We start from the raw sequence: 22,854 nt of genomic DNA, 5'->3' as shown, positions 1-22,854 counted from the left end.
ATTTTCTACACTATTCACAAATGCATATTCAATTTCGATTTTCTCTTAATACATAAGTGAAAATACATTCATGTGGGATCTTGTTTGATTCGTCTTTACGAGTATATTAAAAATATCTAATTTTTATAATTTTTGCAAATACGTAGCTAACGATATTTACCGCGCAAAATACGCGTTGGCAAACGTGAAAAAGCAAAGTGGTAGAGTGGAGTTGAATGGAGGAAGTATTACGCTAATTATTTCCTGGGTAAGTCGTAAATTTTAGGGCCTAAAAAAGCCCATTTAGGCCCAAAAGCCCGCATTAGCCCATAAGGACCGGGTTTGGGCTTGCTAAATAAGCCCACGCATCTGGCCCGACCCAGCCCGGCCCACACAAATGGGTCGCTTTTCTTAGATAGGCCCGGCCCAAGCCCGCATTGGCCCGGCCCATGATCACCTCTATTACTTCCCACTCAAGCCCGTCTTATACTCCACCTCATTACTCATTTATCGGTATCCGACACATTTAGGCGTGTCCGTGTGTGTCCGACGAATATCGTATTCGACAAGATATTGGATACGAAACGGCTAATTAGGAGGAGTGTCCGTGCTACCTAGCTTCCGACCTCATGTCTTTCCATCCAAAAAAAAAAAAAAAATACTAAACTGTAGTTCAATGTTCACCTCACTCACTTAACCTGTTCCTGTCTCTCTCCACATCTTACCTTCTTCCACTTTCCAACTTCCACTGTTCCACACCATAAACTTCAAATCTTTCTTACCCTTCTCAAAAACCCACAAAAACATGCACCTCATTTTCACCATTTTACCCCTTTTTCTGCTATGCACACCAACTGTTTGCGAAAATGCCGAGCTGAAAACTCTCATTGACATAAAATCATCCCTAGACCCTCATGGAACTTACCTATCTTCATGGACTGTTAATGGTGACCCTTGTAATGGTCCCACATTTGAAGGTGTTGCTTGTAATGCAGATGGTAAAGTTGCTAATATTTCACTGCAAGGTAAAGGGTTAAATGGGGTTTTACCTTCAACCATTGCTAAACTCAAGAGCTTATCTGGGCTTTACCTGCATTTCAACAAGTTGAGTGGTAAAATTCCTAAAGAAATTGCTGAGCTAACTCTGCTTACTGATCTGTATTTGGATGTCAATAATTTTACTGGAAGTATTCCTGAACATCTTGGGAATATGTCTAATTTACAAGGTTGGTTTGTTCTTTTATTTGTCCAAAGTTTCGATTTTTATCACATTTGTAATTTCATTTGGGTTTATTGTGTTTTGTATTGGTACAAAGAGGGTTAGTCTTGCTTAAGACCGTCTTAGGTCATTTTAGCTAGTATTATATGAACCACATCACATGAAAAGGGACTGTCTTAGCTCATTCTAACTAGCATTAAATGAACCGAACCACATCGCATGAAACTGAGACCGTGTTAAGCTCAAGGCGGTCTCAATTAAGCTTTTGTGAACCACAAAGGGTTTTGCTCCTGTTTATTGACTCTTTCATTTAATTTCTTAACTAACTTCATCTGGGTTTATTGTGTTTAGTACTACAAAAAGTTTAGTTCATAGCTATTGTCTCTTTTATTATTTAAATACATAACTAATTTGTTTAGTTGAAATAATAAGCTAATTTGGTTTTTGAAATAAAGCCTAAAATGTGTAATTTTGTTAAAGTGGCTCTTATCATTTTTAATCAACTAATGACCTAAAGTTTGAATCTTTATGACTTTTATTTTACTTTTATTTGTTAAATATTTTTGGTAGGTCTTAATTGGTCTTAATTGCTATGTTTTGTACTAGAATGGTTATAGTTCTTCACTGTTGATTTCATCAACTTTGCATGGCAATGGGATTGTTTAAGGGGGTGTTTGGTTGGGGGAGTTGGAATGGAATGAAATGGATTTAATCCATTCTAGTGTTTGTTTGAGCTATTTTGGAATGGAGTTAGAATCCGGATGGATTCTAAATCCATTCCAACCCCCTCTAATCTCATACCCAACCTTTAACCCAAGATTCTAACTCCATTCCATAATATTTATTTCATTCCATTCCAAGGTTCAACCAAACAATATAAACCAAGTATGGGATTTAGAATCCATACCACAATGGTATGAGATTCCAATCCATTCCATTCCTTCCCTTCGAACCAAACGCCCCCTAAGTTTGTTGTGAAGCCCTTATTAACTTTAATCTGCTTGCTTCGCTGTGCAGTTTTGCAGCTGTGTTATAATAAGTTAAGTGGGAAAGTGCCTACTCAACTCGGGTCGCTTAAGAAGCTTAATGTTCTAGCTTTGCAATATAATCAGTTGACAGGAGCGATCCCGGCTAGTTTAGGAGACTTGGAGGGGCTCACCAGGCTGGATTTGAGCTTTAATAACTTCTTTGGTTCTATTCCTGTCAAGTTGGCTGAAGCGCCGCATCTGAGACTTCTTGATGTTCAAAACAATACTCTTTCTGGCAATGTACCTTCTGGTAATTAAAAAAGTTTTAAATTTCTTTCAATAGTTGCAATATACTCCGTACTCTGGAAGTGTTTCCATAGAGTCAAGACTTGTTAATCTTTGGTTTTGGATTATGATAAAATCAGTTAAAGTTAAATTGACTCACTGAGCCAATTGTGCTTCTTTTTAACGTGAAATAGCAGTCAATATATGCGATTGTCAGCAGTTTTGATAGTGGGTCATTTAGAAACAACATTTATCTGTAGCTACACAGAGATAAGCTGTGAAGACATGACCCCTCTTACTTCGGAGGCGTCCTTGAGGAACTGGGGTTATCGTGCTGTATTTTGATTATTGTTTAATAGCGAAACAGGTAAATGAGATTAGAGAATAACTTGTATTTTAATATGTGAAGCTTTGCAGAGACTAAATGATGGATTTCAATTCAAGAACAATCCTGGTTTATGTGGAGCTGGGTTTACTTCTTTGAGAGTCTGTACTTATTCTGACACCCATAGCCCGAATAAGCTTGATCCATTTGCAGCTGGTTCTGGGGGTTTTGCAGAAAAAGGCATACCAGAATCCGCAAATCTCCTGCCAAATTGCACGAAACAACAGTGTTTGAATCATTCAAAGAACTCTCATATTAATGTCATAGCTGGAGTTATTGTAATTGCCATAGCCACTGTCATTGGTCTTTCCACATTCTCGTGGTATCGTAGGAAAAAGCAAAAGATTGGAAACAACTTGGTTAATAGTGATGGTCAAATAAACTCCAATCAGAAGGATGTTAAGAGTGCTTCTCTAATTAGTTTGGAGTATTCAAGCAGGTGGGACCTGCTTGAGAAAGGGTCACAAGAATTCTTCGAAAGCTGTATGTTCAATTTGGAAGATGTGGAGTCAGCTACACAGCACTTCTCCGAGGTGAATTTCCTTGGAAGGAGCAATTACTCGGCTGTATACAAAGGAGTGTTGAGAGATGGATCTATTGTTGCTATCAAGCGCATAGCCAAGTCAAACTGCAAATCGGATGAAGTTGAGTTTTTGAAGGGATTGAAGATTTTGACTTCATTGCAGCATGGAAATGTCGTCCGGTTGAGAGGATTTTGCTGCTCTAAGGGAAGGAGTGAGTGTTTTCTAATCTATGACTTCGTTCCAAATGGAAGTTTGGTGCAATACCTAGATTTGAAGGATGGTGATGAAAAAGTATTCAAGTGGTCTACTAGGGTTTCCATCATCAAGGGCATTGCTAAAGGTTTGTTTCCTTTTCTTGTACAATAACATTTGTCGTTTGTAAGCTGATGTTTTGCCCGTATGAAGTATAGACATGCCGACTATGAGGCCAACACGATCCTAAGTGAAAATGTAGTAGATGAAGGAAGGCACGAGTAAAGTTTTAACTATGTATTCATATTTCATACTAGCAAGATATTTTGCATCAATGAGTCTTGTACTCTTGTGTGAGACTGACTATCTCACATCTCACATGTGAGATCAACGCAAATACCTGTCTATTCTTCGTTGAATTATATGGTTAATGGGTTGATTTGTCATGTGAGACCGCCCCATATAAACTTGAATTAAATTAAGTCCATGCCCTATTCCTGGTTCAGTGATAAACAACATCGATACAGCCATTGGATAATGCTAAAGGCAGCATCTCCAGAAACTTGCCATATCAGTTTCGTAACTCTGATTGCTCGCTCATACACCAATTAAATTCCTAGAAAAAAAAGCTGAAATTAATATATTTTCTTTTCCTTATCAGGTATTGATTACCTACACAGCCCACAAGGCAGCAAACCTGCCTTAGTTCACCAGATTATATCGGCTGAAAAAGTGCTTGTCGACTGGCATCTAAACCCACTTCTCGTGGGGTCCGGTCTCCACAAGCTCCTGGCAGACGACATCGTTTTCTCAATGCTGAAAGCCAGTGCTGCAATGGGGTATCTTGCTCCTGAGTACACAACCACAGGAAAGTTTACTGACAAAAGTGATATTTATGCATTTGGCATGCTTGTATTCCAAATCCTTTCTGGTCAGACTAGATTTGACCCATCTACTCGCCAGTCTGCTGAACTAGGGAAGCTAGGAGAAATTATTGACCCAAATCTTCGTGACGAGTATTCTGAAACTGAGGCTATGAAGCTCGGTAAACTAGCTGTCCTTTGCACCCATGAACTCCCATATCAAAGGCCGACAATAAACACAGTTAGACAAGAACTTAGTCTACTCGACGAGAGTTCCTGAAGTAGAAACTGATGCCAAATTGTTGGACCTGTGTCGGGGTGATTCGTTTTGGGTACGGTGCAGGTCCTATCGAGTTCTTTAGGTACAAATTGGCAATATCTGACTGCCTGCTAATCACACTTAGGCTAATATGTTCCCAAACTTATGAAAGTTAGGTGCAATGCCTTGTAATATGTAACAATGTTGTAACTTGTAACATGTAAGCTAGTTAGGATTTTGATGGCAAGTGTACTCCCTAGACTGATTTCGGGTTTTTCTCTTATTAATCTTATCTTCGTATCTGTTTGTTCTAAGTGGCTTCATCATGCAAATAATCAGGGGAATGTCAGCATATATAAAGCATAGAAGAGTAGTAATTAATCACTTTTGTTATTCTGTCGGATTTTCTTAGGTCGATTATGGCACATTTGAATCAATAACAACAGACCCTTAATGTTCTACTTTACAACACACGTTCAAATGTAAGGATGAGACAGAGAATGGTAAGTGGGTAAATAGAGGAGAATGGAGCAGCACTTGGTTGAAATATGGGCCTACTTGGTTGGGGCCCACCATCTTTAAGAGTTTGCATGTGAAGTGGTACTGTTTTGCCCCATTTCCTTCATTGTGAAAACCTCAAGGTCACTCTCAATTTACATAATTTTAAGCTCAGGACAAAATTTGGCTCCATCACAATCTTGACACTTAAATGGATGTCCTCCTCTCATCAGTCATCACTTTGTGAAATATGTTACGGAGCATCACATTGTAGTAATTCTCGTCAACTGTGGCACTGAAAAATGAAGTTGCCGAAATTTTTTAGTTAAATTTTGAGATTTTTTTTAATTTTATCTTATGATGTTACTATTCATTTTCGCTAAAATTTTCGCCCCCTAACGACAAATCCGGACTCCGCCATTGGTTATAAATATGATATTATGGGCCGCAACAATGCTTATAACAGCGCAATTTTGAGGCGGAATATAGGAGGAAAATGAGTGACATTTCATGTAAAATGCAATAAAAGAAACAGCTAGTCTTGCTATAGACGGATATCCGTCTATAGCTAAAGACGAGTCACATAGCTTGAAAGTGGTGACATTTTTTGTCCCCATCACCCACTTGTTGCTTGTCCTATTAGAAACGTGGTATTGTATTTGACCCGTCTTTAGTTATAGACGGATATATGCCGTCTATAAATATTTTGTGTAAAAGAAATATAAATGGACAAAATTAAGTGGTACGTACCCTTGGAGATGCCAAATTTAAGATGGTGTAGCTAGTTGCTACACCCTTGGAGATGCCAAATTAAGATGGCTTGGCTTAAGAAGCTAGTTGCTTAATTGGGCCCACAATTAGAAATTAACCAATAGAAAAATTGCTTTATTAATTTAGGTTTGATTTTTGCTTAGTTTTTTATTTTATTCAACAAAACAAAAGCTAGTTAAACCATTGGAATGGTTTAGTAGTTTAAAAAGGTTGTAGCTTAGAATGTGATATGGATTCACCAAGCTAGAAAGTTATTGCTTGCCATTGGACTTGCTCTAAATATCGTGTTTTTATCAGGATATAACTGTACAAGTAATACTCTTTTGCCCCATTTCCTTCATTTGAAATCATTAAACTTCCTAAAACTGAGATAAGGGGAAAACTAAATTAGGAAATAAACTAATAAATTTTAAAATATGTCATCATACGGAATCGTATCAGAAAGTCTCATCATTTCATGTCCTCCTCTCATGACTTGTGAAATATGTCATGGCTTATTACATTGTATAGTGTAACTATCGAATCCTCTGTCTACTAAGAGAATAAGAATTCTAAAAAATTTTCAAACCAAAATGCATCTATTCAAATATGGCAATAATTATTTCTTTTGTTACTCTAAATCTTTTCATCTATAAAATATTATTAAAAGGCTACCCTAAAATGACCAATTAAGTCCACGTAGACACTGCCACGTAGGATAAAATAAAGCCACGCAGACATTCGAAGCTCACGTCAGCCGCATAACCCAAATGCCACACACACATTTATACCCAATTACCCCGTCTCTCATCATCACTGCTCCTACCGACAACAACAATCCCCCCTTTTCCGCTCATTTCGTCAACCGACATTAATTTATTATTACATGACATTAGTTTAATTCATTTATCTATAAATTAATTTAATTCACTTATCTATAATATTAAAAGATATTATCTATATTCTTAAATGATTTTTGTATATTAAAATATTGTTTTCCAAAATTTATGTAACCTTTAGAAATTTACATCAAAATTTCATAATTTATAATTAATATTGACATTTTAATTGAATTTTTTGTGATAAAAATGTTAATAAAATTTATAATTTATAATTAAAATTGAAAATTTAATCGAATTTTTTGTAATAAAACATGTTAATAAATTAATTAAAACTTATTAATTAAAACTCTTCATATTACTTAACACCCACCATTTTTATTAACATTTTTTCCTATTTAATTCATTTTTTTAATTAAACATGGTAATAAATTGATTAAAACTCTTCATAATATTTAACACCCACCAAATTAATTAAATTTTTTTCCTATTTAATTAATTTTTATAATATAATATGTTAATAAATTGATTATAACTCTTTATATTACTTAACAGATAACACCCATAATTTTCATTAACATTTTTTCCTATTTAATTCACCTCTTGAGTTTCTCGGCAATCAATTATCTAATTAAATAATTCCACAAAAACAATTAAAAATAAAATTAAAATATTGAAATTTATGGTTGTATAATGGCTATAAAACCTATAATACCTATAATAGTTTCTATTTACTTTATTATTTAAAATCTATTGCTCATTTGCTCTTGAGTTTCTAAGTTGTGGATTTATATTTTATAGTTTAATTTATTTATTTGATTGTAGCGAGTATTGTTGTTGTTGTTGTTGTTGTTGTTGTTGTTGTTGTTGTTTCCAATAAAGTATATTTTAATTTGTTATGTAGTTTTTTTTAAATTATTTGCTTTATATTTGAATTCATGTTTTCCATTTGGTTTAATTTAAATGATTTACATGTGACAATGTTTTGATTCGTTTGTCAAGTTTTTGCCATGTTGATGTTTGACCTTTTTGTCATTATATTTTTTATATAAACTTTAAAGCATCATGAAACATACTCCGTATGTGAATGCAGATAATGCAAAAGTATCGCGTGGTTAATATGAAGAGGGGATGAAATATAAAAGGCACGGAATTGAGGTAAAATTAAAGGTAAAAAAACGTAAGTTAGAAACTGAAAAGTTATGGATGTATTGTTTATTAAAAGATAGATTCAAATAAAAGAGCACATATTTTATGTCAATGGGTTGGAAAGTTTTCGGTGCAAATTTTGGATAACTATTTTGTTCATATATAATTGTTTTCGTAATTGAAACAAAAAAAAGTATTTGTACTATTTATATTTAAGAAAAAATATGTTATTGTCTTGTACTATATATCGTAATTTGTGCAAGAATTTGTTATACATTTATATTCAAACATTGACGTTCAATTTTATAGATAAAAATAAACGTCAAAATCCTAAGAAAATATGGAACTATCCCGTGCTTTGCACGGGTGACAAACTAGTTATTATTACGTAAAAAGAAACAGTTTTTCCATCAAACTAGAAAAATTTCAATAAACGCTCAATTATAAAATTTTAAATAAAAGAGAATAAAATTATAAAACTTAGTGAATTATAAACTACAAAATGCTAAAATTTTTCATTTATAAATTATCTGAGAATAAATTGACGCATACTTATTATGTATAAAACAAAATTATAAAATGTTATTACTAATTTCAAGTGAAAAAAATTCGTTATAATAATTCGAGAGTATTTATAAAATGAAATCATTAGCTTGAGGTATAAAAAATATTTTAAGATTTTAGGAGATGAATTATGAAAATTTTTAAGGTGTCAATTTAAAATCTATGAATATATAATACAAACATGTTAAACCTCCTATGTATAGATATTCAAATAGAAGATTTTAGGAGAAAAATAAGTGACATTTCTTTTAAAATGCCGTAAATGTATCGTGACATAACTACACAATAACTTGACCTAAATGAGATATGTGATCGATCCTAAAGAGGGAATATACAAAGCAACAAAAAATGTCATAATCATCTGCAAACTTGATTCCAAGAGCAATTTTAGCTGAAATTTGACAAAAATTGCAAAGATTCCAAGTTCCATATAATGTCTACAGACGAAAACACCTAAAGACAAACACAATGCTCTAACTTTGTCATTGGAAACAACCATAATTTCACACCACTGTTTTTCCTTTTTCCTTCATGTGAACTCTTCTTGTCAACTTCTGTAACTTCTCAATTTCTTTGTCCTGTAAATTTCGTCGTTTTCGGACCCTGTTCAGCAGATAAAGCTACATATAAAGCAACTTATAGTTCTATTCAAATGGTTAATCATATTGAACACCTGTTGTTCATATCATATACGGGGTATAACCCCGATGGAACAGAAGATGCTGATTTTTCAAAAATGAATCGTAACACCTAATTATACAACAATTATGAGTTTTTACAACTATATTTATGCTAATGTAACAATATTAGAAGAAGATTTCAATATACACAAACATTTGGAGACGTTTTGCAGGATTTCAACGGCAATATGTCAATCTTCAAGGAATTAGGAATTAGCTGACTAATTCCAGCTCTGTGGCACCTAATTCTGACTTCAAGCATAACCCTGAAGCACCAAAGTTGTCGACTAGAGAATACACCTCACTAGCAAGAGGATGGGATTGATCTCTAACCAAAAACTCATAGACCACCCCGTTTATTTCAATCGAACTACATCCAGGAAGTTTCTTCAGAGCTCTATTACCCATTTCAGCTCTTATCTTGCTAACATCGCCCCACATACCAAAACCAGCATACATATTGGATGTAAGAACGTACGAGCCTGAATAATTAAAATCAAGCTTAATTAGATGCTTAGAAATTTTCTTCCCCAGATAGAAGTTTTTGTAGGTTACACAAGCATTGAGCATTGTCCTCCATATAATGTCATTTGGCTCAATAGGCATCTTATCTATAAATTTTTTCGCTTCTTCTAGTTTCCCTGCTCGACAAAGTATGTCAACCATGCATCCATAGTGCTGAAGTTTTGGCTCTACATTGTGAACTCTCCTCATGAGCTCAAAACATATTTGTCCTTCCTTCACCAAACCAGCATGGCCACAAGAATTGAGCAACCCAATGAATGTAATATCGTCTGGCTTAACATGTAGTGTTTGCATCTCCATGAAAAGCTCAAACGCCAATTCACCTAAACCATGAATAGCCATCCCTCCTATCATAGCATTCCAATGGTCGACCTCCTTTACTTCAATGCTTTCAAATAAGTGAATCGCATTTTCAATGCTTCCACACTTTGAATACATGTCGATGAGAGCCACCCCAAGTTTTCCATCGACTGTAAATCCATTGTCCTCAATATAGGAGTGTATTGCAATACCCTCATCAATGCGCCCTAATTGAGCAATAGCAGAAAGTACTATTGACAAGGTGGTCTTATCAGGGAACAGTTTATTCATTCCTATTGTATCATGGAAGAACTGCAACGCGTCTATAGAATTTCCGTTTTGGACATAGCCCGACATCATCGCATTGCAAACCACAATATCCTTTTCAGGGGCTTGATCAAACAAATCCCTAGCAATAGCAAGACTACCAATCTTCGCATATCCATCAATCATCGATGCCCAAGTGATGACATCCCTTTCAGGCATTCTATAAAACAAATCATGAGCGATTTCCATTTTCTTGCATTTGACATGACCATCAATCATCAAATTCCAAGTAACCAAATCTCTCATTGGCATTTCCTCAAATAACTCCCAAGCTTGACCAATCTCGCCTTCTAATTGCACATACCCACTAATCATACAATTCCATGTTCTCAAATTCTTCTCCTCAATTGACATGCCATCAAACAACTCCCTTGCAAGACCCACCAATCCCGCCTTAACATAACCATCGATCATGGCATTAAAAGAAACCATATCTCTCTCCGGCATTTTATCAAACACCTGGCGTGCAAGCCCAACATATCCACACTTCGCATACAATGATATCAAACAATTTCCCAGATACAATTCCGACCCAATATCCAATTTCCTCAACAACCCATGGATCTGTACACCTTCCTTTAACAACCCAAATCGATAACACGCTTTCAACACCAACGAAAACGAGTATTTATCAGGACAAAAACCCTTCTCAAGCAGCAAAATAAAAACTAACACAGCATGTTTTGACACATGATTACCAAAAGCAAAGGCCTTTATAACTGCATTAAACAAATAGGGATCAAATTGATCATTATCTACTGAAATTCGACCGTATCGCGATGACAAAAGATTGTGGGCAAATTTGATATGGGGTGTACTAGATGAAGAACACAAATTGAGGATAAGTTTAGTGGTAAAATTAGGGTTTTTGATAAACCCAGTAGTAATTAAACGAGCATGGATTTGATTAATATCATTTAGGGTTTTGCAATGTTGAAGGAGAGAAATTGTGGGTGAAATTGAGCTCCATGGTTGGGAGAAATTTACAGTGAGTAGCATGAATTTTAGCGGGAAAATTTGTTGGGAGAATTAGTTGCAACAGGTAAATGCGTTAAAGTGGTGGTTATTGCTAATCAAAGACCGCAATTAGTCATTTGGTCTGGTTAAGACTGGCAATACAGATAACACTCACTCATCCGAAAGGATGAGATAGGTTGGTCTATGATAGATGATCAATCTAGTTTCCTTACCTAATAATAATAATAAAAAAAGCGGTTTCTAATTTAAATACGCATAACCGACACTTTAACTATAAGCACAAAACGTAAAAAAAGTTGTTACAAAAAACCCGTTTTCACACACTAGGACTCTAGGAGTTAGTTAATGCTAAGCCGGAGGGATTGCTATTTTTGTTTGAACAAGGACTGTGTAAGCCGCTTTTTATGCTCACGAACTATACAAACGAAAGGATATTGCTGACATTAAAAGAGCTAATAAGGGGTTACAAAGAAGATAGTCTAACAATAACATGTTCTAAGACGGTTGATGATAAGAATGAGCGTTTTTGTTAATTCTTTATCTTATGCTAATGAGAGACCGTTTAAATATGCTTTCACATTATTTTAATGCAAGAATTAATTGAAGAGGTGTTTGTCCAAGAGTGTGCACTTACCATTCCACCATCTTATTCTTATGGCGCATTATAGAGCCGTCCAATAAATTTAGGAGACCCGGTTCTATATGTTGATTTGAGACTCCAAATAACAAAAGAATATTTTTTTTTTATTATTATTAATTTTGAAATAATGAATTGCAATAAACAAATACATTGTTATAAACTAAAAATTTTAAGATATGTGATTTTATTTACTATAAACAAGAAGTTTTCTCGCAATTTTTTTAATACAAAACTGACTTAGATAAAAATAAAGTAGAACAACTAAAATTTATTGAGTAGGAATTTTGTTCGCGTCTTCAAGCTAAAAAATGAATTAAGCAAGTGTGCAATGACAACTACGTCAAGAGATTTTTATGCTTCTTAATGGTAACTATATAAAGGAATTAATAATAGAATAAGAGAAGTTTTGGGTGAAAGTTTTCTGTGTGTTTCATTCAACGTAAGTCACCACAATATATACAATGTGATTAGCTAAAGTTTAGGAAAGAATAACAAAATTCTTAAACTACCTCCCGAAAATATGGAACAAAATGATACACTAAATAATACACCGAATCATCTATCTACTCGGTCAACTATTGCGTAATATTTGCGATACATCAAATATTTACGCTAACACCCCCCCTCAAGTTGGAGCATGGAGACTTGAAATGCCCAACTTGCCCAATAGACAATGAAATTGAGATCGCCCAAGAGCTTTTGTAAGGATATCCGCAAGTTGAGAAGTAGTATTTACATAAGAGGGAGCGATAGTTTTACACATAATCTCATCGCGGACAAAATGACAGTCGATTTCGATGTGTTTCGTGCACTCATGAAAGACGGGATTATTAGCAATGTGTAAAGTCGCTTGACTATCACATTGTAAAGAGACTGCCGAGGAATGCTCAATACCCAAACTTCGAAGAAGACCTTTTAACCAAAGGATCTCGCATGTAGCGGAAGCCATTGCACGATATTCTGCTTCAGCGGAAGATTTAGAAACCGTAACCTGCTTCTTTGTTTTCCATGATATCGGCGAGCCTCCAAGAAAAACAAAATATGCCGTGAGAGACCGTCGACTTATCGGACAAGCACCATAATTGGAATCACAGTAGGCTTCTAACACCATCGGAGCATTAGCACGTAAAAGGATCCCTTGACCAGGATTGCCTTTTAAATACCGAACCACACGTAGCAAGGCGTCCCAATGGGCTTGCAATGGGGTTTGCATAAATTGCGCAAGAATATGGACCGAATAACTGAGCTCGGGTCGAGTAAGAGTAAGATAAATCAATTTGCCCACCAGACGACGATATTTGGACGGATCGGGAAACAACGGCTCTAGAGAAAGTGCTAGCTTGTGATTTTCCTCCATGGAAACAGTAGCGGGTTTCGAGCCGAGAAGCCCGGTCTCCGTTAATAAATCAAGTGTGTACTTTCGTTGACAAAGAAATATACCGCTAGAATTACTTGCTACTTCAAGACCCAAAAAATATTTTAACTTACCCAAGTCTTTCATACGAAAACATTTAACTAAATAGCTCTTAAAATCGAGAATAGCAGCACTATCATTCCCGGCAATCACCAAATCATCAACGTAGACAAGAATATTAATAACGATGTCACCTCTGCGATAGACAAATAACGAATGATCAGACGGACTATGTGAAAAGCCATATGAACATAAAGCAGTGGCGAGTTTTGCATACCAACACCGTGGAGACTGACGAAGCCCATACAAAGATTTATAGAGACGGCAAACTTTACCTTTCAACCCGTGACCAAACCCAGGCGGAAGCCGCGTATAGACTTCTTCGGATAGATCTCCCTGAAGAAATGCGTTTTGAACATCCATCTGGTGTAATTCCCAATTTTTTATTGCAGCAACAGTAAGAAAAGTTCGAACCGTAACCATTTTGACAGTAGGAGCGAAAGTTTTGACAAAATCAATACCTTCCACTTGATGATTCCCAAAGACCACTAATCTCGCTTTATATCGTTCAACCGAACCATCAGACTTATGCTTAATCTTTTAGACCCACATAGAGCCAATTGCCATTTTATTCGGAGGTAAATCCACCATCGACCACGTGTTATTAGCTTCTAACGCGTCAATTTCCTTCTCCAACTCTTGCTTCCGTTTTGGATTACAAATGGCTTACTTAAAGGATTTAGGTTCTGTTTCATTAGAAATAGCTTCAAGAAAATGTTGATGGGCAGGAGAAAAAATATTACAATTAACATAATTAGCAATGGGATACGGAGTACCTGTGACGGGAATGGTTGTGGGTGACTGTTGTGAAGGAACCAAAGTCGTGTTAATAATTTCATTAATTTTGTCCCAACTTACAACAGTCTTTGTTTCGAGAATTTTCGAACTTCAACCGTTTTCCTTGACCCATTTATTCACCCACTACTACAGATACATGCTATAACAACGAGTAAAAACCGTTGTAAAAATAAAAAGCGGACGTTGTTAAAGCCGCCGTTATAAAAGATATTTACAACGGTTAGGTTATTTACTAAAACCATTGTGGAAAGTTTTCACAACGGTTAAAAGCCGTTGTTGTTGCGAGTAAGTTGTTGTGGAAAGTGTTTTAAAATTTTGGTGGGAATAATATAACAACGGTTATCATATAAATAACCGTTGTTGTATCTTTACTACCAAAATTGTGAAGACTTTTAACAACGGGTATACTCTAAATAACCGTTGATGAAATCGTTAGTAACAACGGTTCTTCTTTTAAAACCTGTTGTTGAATATTATGCGCGGGTATTCGTGAAAGGTATTTACAACGGTTCTTATTTTAAAACCTGTTGTTGAATATTATGGCGGGTATTTGTGAAAGGTATTTACAACGGTTTTTTGTTTTAGTAACCGTTTTTATTACGAACTCCTAATTTTTTTAAAAATTAAATTTGTTTCAGGCCATTCAAAATCCTGCATATATCAGCAGCACCATATATCAGTACCAGCATAAATCACAGCTGGGTTCATCAGAACTCAATAGATTCAATTCAACCACAACAGCAGCATCATATATACTTACAAGGAGATAACTTTACATGAACTAAGATCATTTCCTAACTTCAACAAAAAAATTACTAAGCCGATCTAAGCTCTGAGTATCATGCATTTAGCTTTCAGCATTTCTATGTTCTAAGACGTATTTGCCCAACATGTCTCTTACCTCGTCTATATGTTGCCATTTGTACTGCTGAAGTTCTTGTGGCGCACTGATTACATACTGCGGAAAAAACAAAGGCAAGACATTATTGTAACAACATACATTATTCAGCATAGCAACATCATGGTATAACAGCAAGCAAAAACAACATCAGCTCTAATTTAAAAAAAGTAATAAACACATTATTAAATTACTAACCTTTTCTGGAATAAGGATATATCTTCGCATAATAATCTCCAACATGAACCGACAAACGTAGTATCCACATTGTATGCTTTCCGGCTGGCGAAGGACCTATTATTACATAAAAACAAAGAGACGAGAGAAGGTCCACATCAGAATCTTGCACTTTAGGTATTGTATTAGTATTAAACACAGATTTTTGCACTTAAGGTATTGTATTTGATCACGTACCCATGTTATCGTAATAAAAGTAGAGCCATCATCAGAATCTTTCGTGGGTTAATCCTGCTCGTTAGCTCTTTTCTTCTCAAATGCCCTTTTTTTTTTTAAAAAAAAAAGGAGGCAGGAACTCATATTTTTGGGGCAAAAATGAGTTTTTTGCTATAAATAAAAATTGAAACTTAATGTTATTATAAATAAATCAGTATTATAAACTTACTTAATAATCAAGTCCTTAAAAGTCTCGCTTGGTTGTTATTGCAAAGAGTCCAACCAAAAAACTTTCTTCTTCGTTGGCATGATGGCTGCTAGCACCCAATGAGTCCTACATCAAGAGACATCATCATTATTAACAAGTACATATATTAGTTATGAAAATGCAATTGTAGGAGGAACGTAATATTAATTTGTTTATTACCCGTTTTCATTATAAGGGGCAAAAACCAGCTTCTTGGTTGTCGCCAATTGCTGAGCAATATAATCTACCCGATCTTGGAACGAAAAAAATCGTGATATGCATAGATAAAACGTAGGGGCACAGGAATTCGTATTGATCACATGGAATCTTGTTCTCGGGAATCACTCTCAATTTCAATATCCTACATTATTACGGTATTAATTCCGGTATTTAAAACACTATCTAGTAGTCAGAATATTAGAATATGAAATGATTTATTAAGAAACTTACTTCATCCAAACAAATAGGTGTTCGACATCAATCTCGTCTAGGCCAGCCCAAATGGCTAGCATCTCCCATGACATAATTGTTTCGTGCTCAACCCCTACAATATGCTTCTCGAGCGGAATAATTATCAATTGCTCGTTTTCTATGCGATTGCTAGCCTCCGAATGCAGTTTCGTCATCGTCACCGTTCTTACTTTTAGCATGTAATCCTTCTCAGAATATTTTGTGGAGTTTAAACTCCTAACATCTTTCAGTTCGGGGAAATAATGCTTCTCTGATTTTGTGCTACTACCACCAATCTACACATGTAAATAATTAAAATAATAAAAAATCCAAAGGTAACATATCATAGCTAGCTAGTTAGAGTAATAAAAATAAAAGAGTACTTAATTAAATACCTCATCAACTCGCTTCTTTCAATGATGAGGCAAAGAGTAGCAGTATGTTTGACCGGGGACTTAGGCTTATCCGTCTTTTTTGTCCCCTACACAAAATTTTCATGCTTTTTAGAAATACAGAAAAAATATAAATAAAGGGAGGTTTTTAAAAAAAATGGAGAAGTTAAATAAATACCTCATTAAGTTGTTGTTTCGATGAGGTAGTTGGCATGTCTAGGGACTTAGGCTTATCCGCCTTAACCAGCTTTTTTGTTCCCTACAAAAAATTTCCATGCTTTTTAGAAATACAGAAAAAATATAAATAAAGGGAGGTTTTTAAAAAAATGGAGAAGTTAATTAAATACCTCATCAAGTTGTTGTCTCGACGAGGTAGTTGGCATGTCTGAGGACTTAGGCTTATCCGCCTTAGCCGGCCTTTTTGTTCCCTACAAAAAAAAAATAACATATAAATTTAACATATAAAAACATTCAACAATTAAAAATTTAACATATAAAGGTATTTTTTTCTAACCCCAACTGCTTTCGGCTACGACCCAGGAAGATGTGAGATTTAGGCCATTGGATGAAACTTCCAACCGCATCTGCCAGAATGGTAATGTCGTCGCGAACTGGGACGGGCAGTTGAAATTTTTCATGGTCTGGAAAGACTTCAGTTATCTCCACTTTTCTATGATTCGGCAAAAGTTTTTCGCCGTAAACCAATAAAGTTTTCGCTGATTTGGTGGGCACTTCTACGAGACCCCGGCCAACGCGCACAATTGGTTTCTCGAATTTAGGGTCAGCAAGAATAACTATCCTCTTGTTTACGGCCTGAAGAATACACATACATTATATATTATATCCCAAAATTTAATAGAATTCATATAAATTTAACTAATTAGAGACTTCATGCATACCTTGCCGAAAACTGTGAACTGACTTGAAGGGGATGTATGCTGCTGTTTTCCATCAGCCGTCTTCTCAAGTTGCATCTCCTTTTCAGACTCATTATTTACCTAATAAAATTAACTAATGGCACGATGTCAAAAGTTATAGCATTAGAGCTGGCAGGGAACACACCCCCTGATCTTACCCAAAAAAAATAAAATAAAAATAAGGAAGTATTAGGTACCTGATCGGCTTTAGTTGTTACAACTTCAGAAGCATTAGGTACCTGATCTTTCTGAATCTCGTTGACCGATACTTAATTCTCATTTATTGCCAAGGTAGTAGTGTTCTCGGCCTCTTGACCAATCTGTTGTACCTTACCCCCTTTAATGACATCCTCCATCATCTTCAATTCTTCTTCGGAAGGCTTGCTTCCAGCATTCATCTTTAGTAGTACGGATGCCAATAACTGAACCTGCGTGCCAAGAATATAATGTTTCAGCAATTTGTTTAAAACAATAACATGTGAACTTAAATGAAAATAATAGAATAAATGTTACCATGTCAGCCTTCTCAGCATTAGTCTTCATTTTCTTCTTTTTTGGGGCAGTTGTCCCATAATATTTCGTTACTCCAACCTGTAACGGGACACCCCTCAATCGACCTGGATGTTCGGGTCGGCCGATCGCTCTAGCAAGAACGTCATGACGACCACTGGGAGTGAATTTCCCTTCTTCTAACTCCTTCAATACCTTATCCTATAATATATTAAATAAAATTCAAATTATATTTGTGACTAAAATAATAAAGTTAGTAATGAACTCGTCTTAATAAAATAATGCTTACTATGTTGGCCAATACTTCCTCATCATATTTGTCACGCGACCGGGATCCTTTAGGCGTGTGCTCTTCTTTATAAGTTACATGCCGATCCAAGTCGGTCACTCCCTTTGCCACCTACACATTAACATGGGATACTCGGTCAGCAAAGTTAAGCTACAATGGGGGCCATGAGGATTCAAAGGGAGTCTACTCATTCAGTTTGGAACATCACCTGCACATGCAGAATCAGCATTTAAGCTTGACACGATGTTTCAACTCAGAGGCTATGGCAGGAACGACTGGAATGCTCCGAATAGACCAACACTCGAATCATACCTCTGGGTAGCCACAGACTCGGATGCTGAGCTTCTGAAGAATGCCGTGGACTATGTCCAAGTGCCGTATGCGACCATCATCAATGGGCAGCAGTCGGCCAGGTCAGAAAGCATCGATACCTACAACCAGGTTGTGGCTGTTTTCCAAGCAATGTACCCCTAAAATCCCTACAAAATGTGTCCGTGTCTGTGGCTGAAACTTCCAAGTAACATCGTGTGTTATTTGTTGAGTGTCAAACTGTGTGTGTGTCTGTATCCGCCTATCACAAGCAGTGTCATGGGCCTGTATGAAAAGGCAACTTAAATAAAGATAATGTCTAACCCTGTGGTCTTGTAAGATTTCCAGTAGTTTGTATTAAATATGCAGTTCCTTCTACTAATCTGTTCAGTGGAGATAGTTATTTAAAAAAAAAAACTAAAAGGAAGATATATATATTAAAAAATAAAAATAAAAATAAAAGCTAATAACTTACATTATAGACCATCTCAGGATCGGGGACGTTTCTTGGATGTCATAGTTTCTTCGTTAACCCAAATACCTTCACCATGGTCATTACGCATATAAATGCTTTCAGTGTCAACATCGTTGAAATAAGATACAGTGGTAGAGTGATTCATTCCCTCAAAAACGACATCCTGATCATCATCACCATTATCGGATGGACTACTCCTTCTACTCCTTATAGACAGTACAACATACCACTTCTTATCCATAGGATCGATGACATAGAACACTTGTTTAGCTTGGGATGCCATTATGAAAGGATCATCCTTCTTATTGCCAACCTTACCCAGATTGACCAACGTAAATCCCATCTTATCCTTTCGGACACAATGGATGTTGTTATCAACCCAGTTACATCAAAACAAAGGTATTGTGAAATCAATGTAATGTAGTACCAATATTTCTTGAATAACACCATAATAAAGGCATTTTCCCCAAATTGTTCGAAACGACTTCATAAAATTCAGTTAAACCATCCTTATAGTTGCGGTCACTCATATTTGCATCAATCATCCAAGTTCGAGTCATTTTTCTACATTCGTAATATATAGGCAACTAATTCAGAAAATCCAATAATAGGCAAACAAATAAACGAAATTCAGGAAAGCAATTAAGCTAAATTATCAACAAATTAGATAATAACCCAAAAAATTCACAAATTCAAAAATAATCGACATTCATAGGCCATGAAATTGAACATACAATCCTATATCTATAAGCGTCGCTAAGAAACATATATACCTGATTGATAAACACGATGAGGGAGAGAAGACGGTGACAACAGTGACAACAGTGACGGAGATGAAGACAGAGAGACGACGAGGGAGGAATGAAGGATGATATTTGTGTATAGTAGCAGTATTAGCTTGTGTTTGTGTTTTGTAGCGTATAGCAGAATAAAGCAATCTGTTGTTCTTAAGATTTGCATAACATTAATAACAACGGTTATTCAGTATACAACCGTTGTTACAACCTAATAACAACAGGTTCTAAAACAACCGTTGTAATTACTTTTCACTAATTTTGCGCCAAATTATTAACAACGGTTAAAATGTATTACAGATTCAACCGTTGTTATTATTTTTTATATTAACAACGGTTTTGAAAGTATGACCCGTTGTTAAAACCAATAACAACGGTTAACACAGAAACGTTGTAATTAAGTTTGGTAAAATTTTCGCCATCCATTCTACAACGTCTTATGGTGATTTTCGTGAATAAGCGTTGTTAAAGGGCCGTTATAGTTGCCTGTATTTGTAGTAGTGACCATTAACCTCGTGACCCGTATTATTGTCTGCAACAATGTCGATAGATTCGTTACTATCGCTATCACCACGCGCAACATCAGAATCAGCACTAGAGGTGCCATGAGGTGGTACATTGTCAGGTTGCTCACTCATATCCCCTGGCTCATGATCATTCCTCCTCTCGGCATGACGGATTTTCTGTGTGGACACAACCGAATCATCCCACAAAACATCCTCCTCAGCCAAATCCAAATCAGCCGACCCCGAGATAAGAGCTGAATCAGTAGCGAATGGGAATTGATTTTCAACAAAATGCACATCTCGGGACTGAAAGTATACACCCGTTTCAAGGTCGAACAAGTGCCACCCTTTCTTTCCTAAAGGATAACCGAGAAATATGTAGAGACGAGCTCGAGAATCGAACTTATCACGAGGATTTAAATTTTTAGCATAACATAAACATCCCAAAACCCATAGCAAACTCAAGTCCGGTGCCTTTTGAAAAAGTAATTCAAACGGGGTCTTATTTTGCAAAATACGAGTAGGGGTACGATTAATTAAGTGTGCCGCAGTCAAAACAAATTCGACCCAAAAATCAAGAAGTAAAGAACCTTGGAACCGTAAGGCACGAGCCACATTTAAAATATGCCTATGTTTTCGTTCTACCCGAGCATTTTGTTGGGGTGTTTTTGTTAGAAATCTATATCTCATAATACAACATATTCTTATATGTTACAATTTAATTTAATCATAAAATTAAATACAAATCTTATGCATGCAAACATAAATAGAAATAGAAGAAATCATCAACCCTTACTATGATAATTTCGGTCTTATGGGCACCAACAAAATCTCCTTCTTGTTAGTTCTTGAGCTTTGCAATAATGGATGAACATTCATGACTTCAAAATAGAAGCCCTCCAATAAGTAGCACCCAAGACTATCCCTAAATCCCACAAGCTAACATGTACTAGATAATTGTAATGTGGTTTACCTTAAAATCGGTTACTCATACTCATATACTACTACTAGTATTATTAGTGTTTGATTTGTACAAATTAGATTCATAAAAATGAATTTTATGAAGAACAAGAGAGAGAATGTATTATTTTTCATAAAACATAAGAGAATGGAAAAATTGAGGAAAAATCCTCTAGCTTGCATCATCAAAAACCGGTGGGTTTAAGGAGTATTAGGACTCCTTTTTTTTTCTTTTTTTCTTCACAAGACAATTTGTGTAAGCCTTTGTCCATAGTCATGTCACTATCAAGCATATTAGACAAATGAATAAGACAAATGGAAAAAGACAAAACTTCTAACACTTGCCCACCAATTTCGGTTTTGATGTGTAATATGGAGTCCATTTTATTATTGTCAATTGTGCAATTGTATGTCATGTGACATGTGACATGTCTTATGTCATGTTTTAATTTAAAATGCATATTTAACAAATTTAAATATCATTTACAAATTAAATAAATCACATTTAACAAATTGACTAGTAATTCAAAATTACTTTCACATAAAATGTTCATTTAAATACTAGTTAGTATAATTCACAACATCTTGTAATTATAACTAACTTATCATTCTCATCTCGCGTGTTTCGCAAACATCGATTAATTTTAGTAATATAACTTCTTAAATTACTAAATAAAATCTTATTTAATCACATTATAATAAGATGTCATGTTCTCCCTTATGGTAATAATTTGTTCAATTTTAGGGAATTAATTAATCTGTATGGACATACAATTAATTAACCTTTATCAATTAAGGAAATCGTCCTTTAGGTGTGACCTCAAGGGATCAACTGATCACCACCGTCGCACGACAGTAATGTCAAACTCTAGCCAGCCAATCATTACTGATATGTGTGGACCAGTTGACTATATATGTAATGTATCATCCCTTTTGTATTCTTGATATGAGATTTAAATATGTGATCAATATGATCGACAATTGTGATCGCATTATTGTCGGGGACACTTACTCCAACAATCTCCCACTTGTCCTCGACAAGTGTGCGTCACCAATTCTCCTGTCCTATTACTATCTCCCACTCAATGCAAGGTGTCTTTCAGGTCGTACTTGCAAGTGATCATATCGAGAGTGGTTTCCTCGATCCGGAGAATAACTGATTAACCGGAATTTTCTACCATAGATACCTTCCGAGCGTGGCCACGCATTTCCAGTTCATTACTCCTCGAGTGGCCCTGAGATATTGTTTTAACCCTGACAAAGGGGTGGACAATTCCTATCGCACTATTCCCTTCGACCAGCCACAGCCATCATAACCCAAAATATGCCCATTTGACCCCATTTACGAAGGCCGTAGTAACAGAAATCAAAGTTAATCTGAAACTGTGCCACCTTAGGTGAACAATCTGTAGTCAAAAGAATCAACTCATTAGAATACTATAGTAGCTCTCGCCACGACCAGGCTATATAAATTTGCCAGAACTCTATAAGCGGCCACTGCCCAACAAAGTGTTCCTA

At 35.6% G+C, this 22,854-nt stretch overlaps 2 protein-coding genes across 3 annotated transcripts; one reads left to right on the top strand and one right to left on the bottom strand.

Annotated features, from left to right (window-relative positions):
* Positions 1 to 642: 642 nt before the first annotated feature.
* LOC141596757 (cysteine-rich receptor-like protein kinase 17) lies at positions 643 to 4,988 on the top strand. 2 transcript variants are annotated; one of them, XM_074416998.1, is made up of 4 exons: positions 643 to 1,205; positions 2,216 to 2,476; positions 2,861 to 3,700; positions 4,214 to 4,988. In XM_074416998.1, exons 1-4 carry the CDS (start codon positions 785 to 787, stop codon positions 4,693 to 4,695), a joined length of 2,004 nt encoding a protein of 667 aa, XP_074273099.1. In that variant the 5' UTR covers positions 643 to 784; the 3' UTR covers positions 4,696 to 4,988. The 2 variants fall into 2 exon arrangements, with proteins under 2 accessions (XP_074273099.1, XP_074273100.1); XM_074416999.1 differs by having other exon boundaries at positions 667 to 1,868; positions 2,167 to 2,476.
* A 4,133-nt stretch (positions 4,989 to 9,121) lies between these two features.
* Positions 9,122 to 11,398, bottom strand: LOC141596756 (pentatricopeptide repeat-containing protein At2g45350, chloroplastic-like). Its single transcript, XM_074416997.1, has one exon. It carries the CDS (start codon positions 11,303 to 11,305, stop codon positions 9,368 to 9,370), a length of 1,938 nt encoding a protein of 645 aa, XP_074273098.1. The 5' UTR covers positions 11,306 to 11,398; the 3' UTR covers positions 9,122 to 9,367.
* Positions 11,399 to 22,854: the final 11,456 nt, after the last annotated feature.

Source organism: Silene latifolia, chromosome 8 (assembly GCF_048544455.1).
Source record: "Silene latifolia isolate original U9 population chromosome 8, ASM4854445v1, whole genome shotgun sequence".
Classification (NCBI taxonomy): domain Eukaryota; kingdom Viridiplantae; phylum Streptophyta; class Magnoliopsida; order Caryophyllales; family Caryophyllaceae; genus Silene; species Silene latifolia.
Note: the sequence above shows the minus strand (reverse complement) of the source record. Positions and strands in the feature narration are given on the sequence as shown.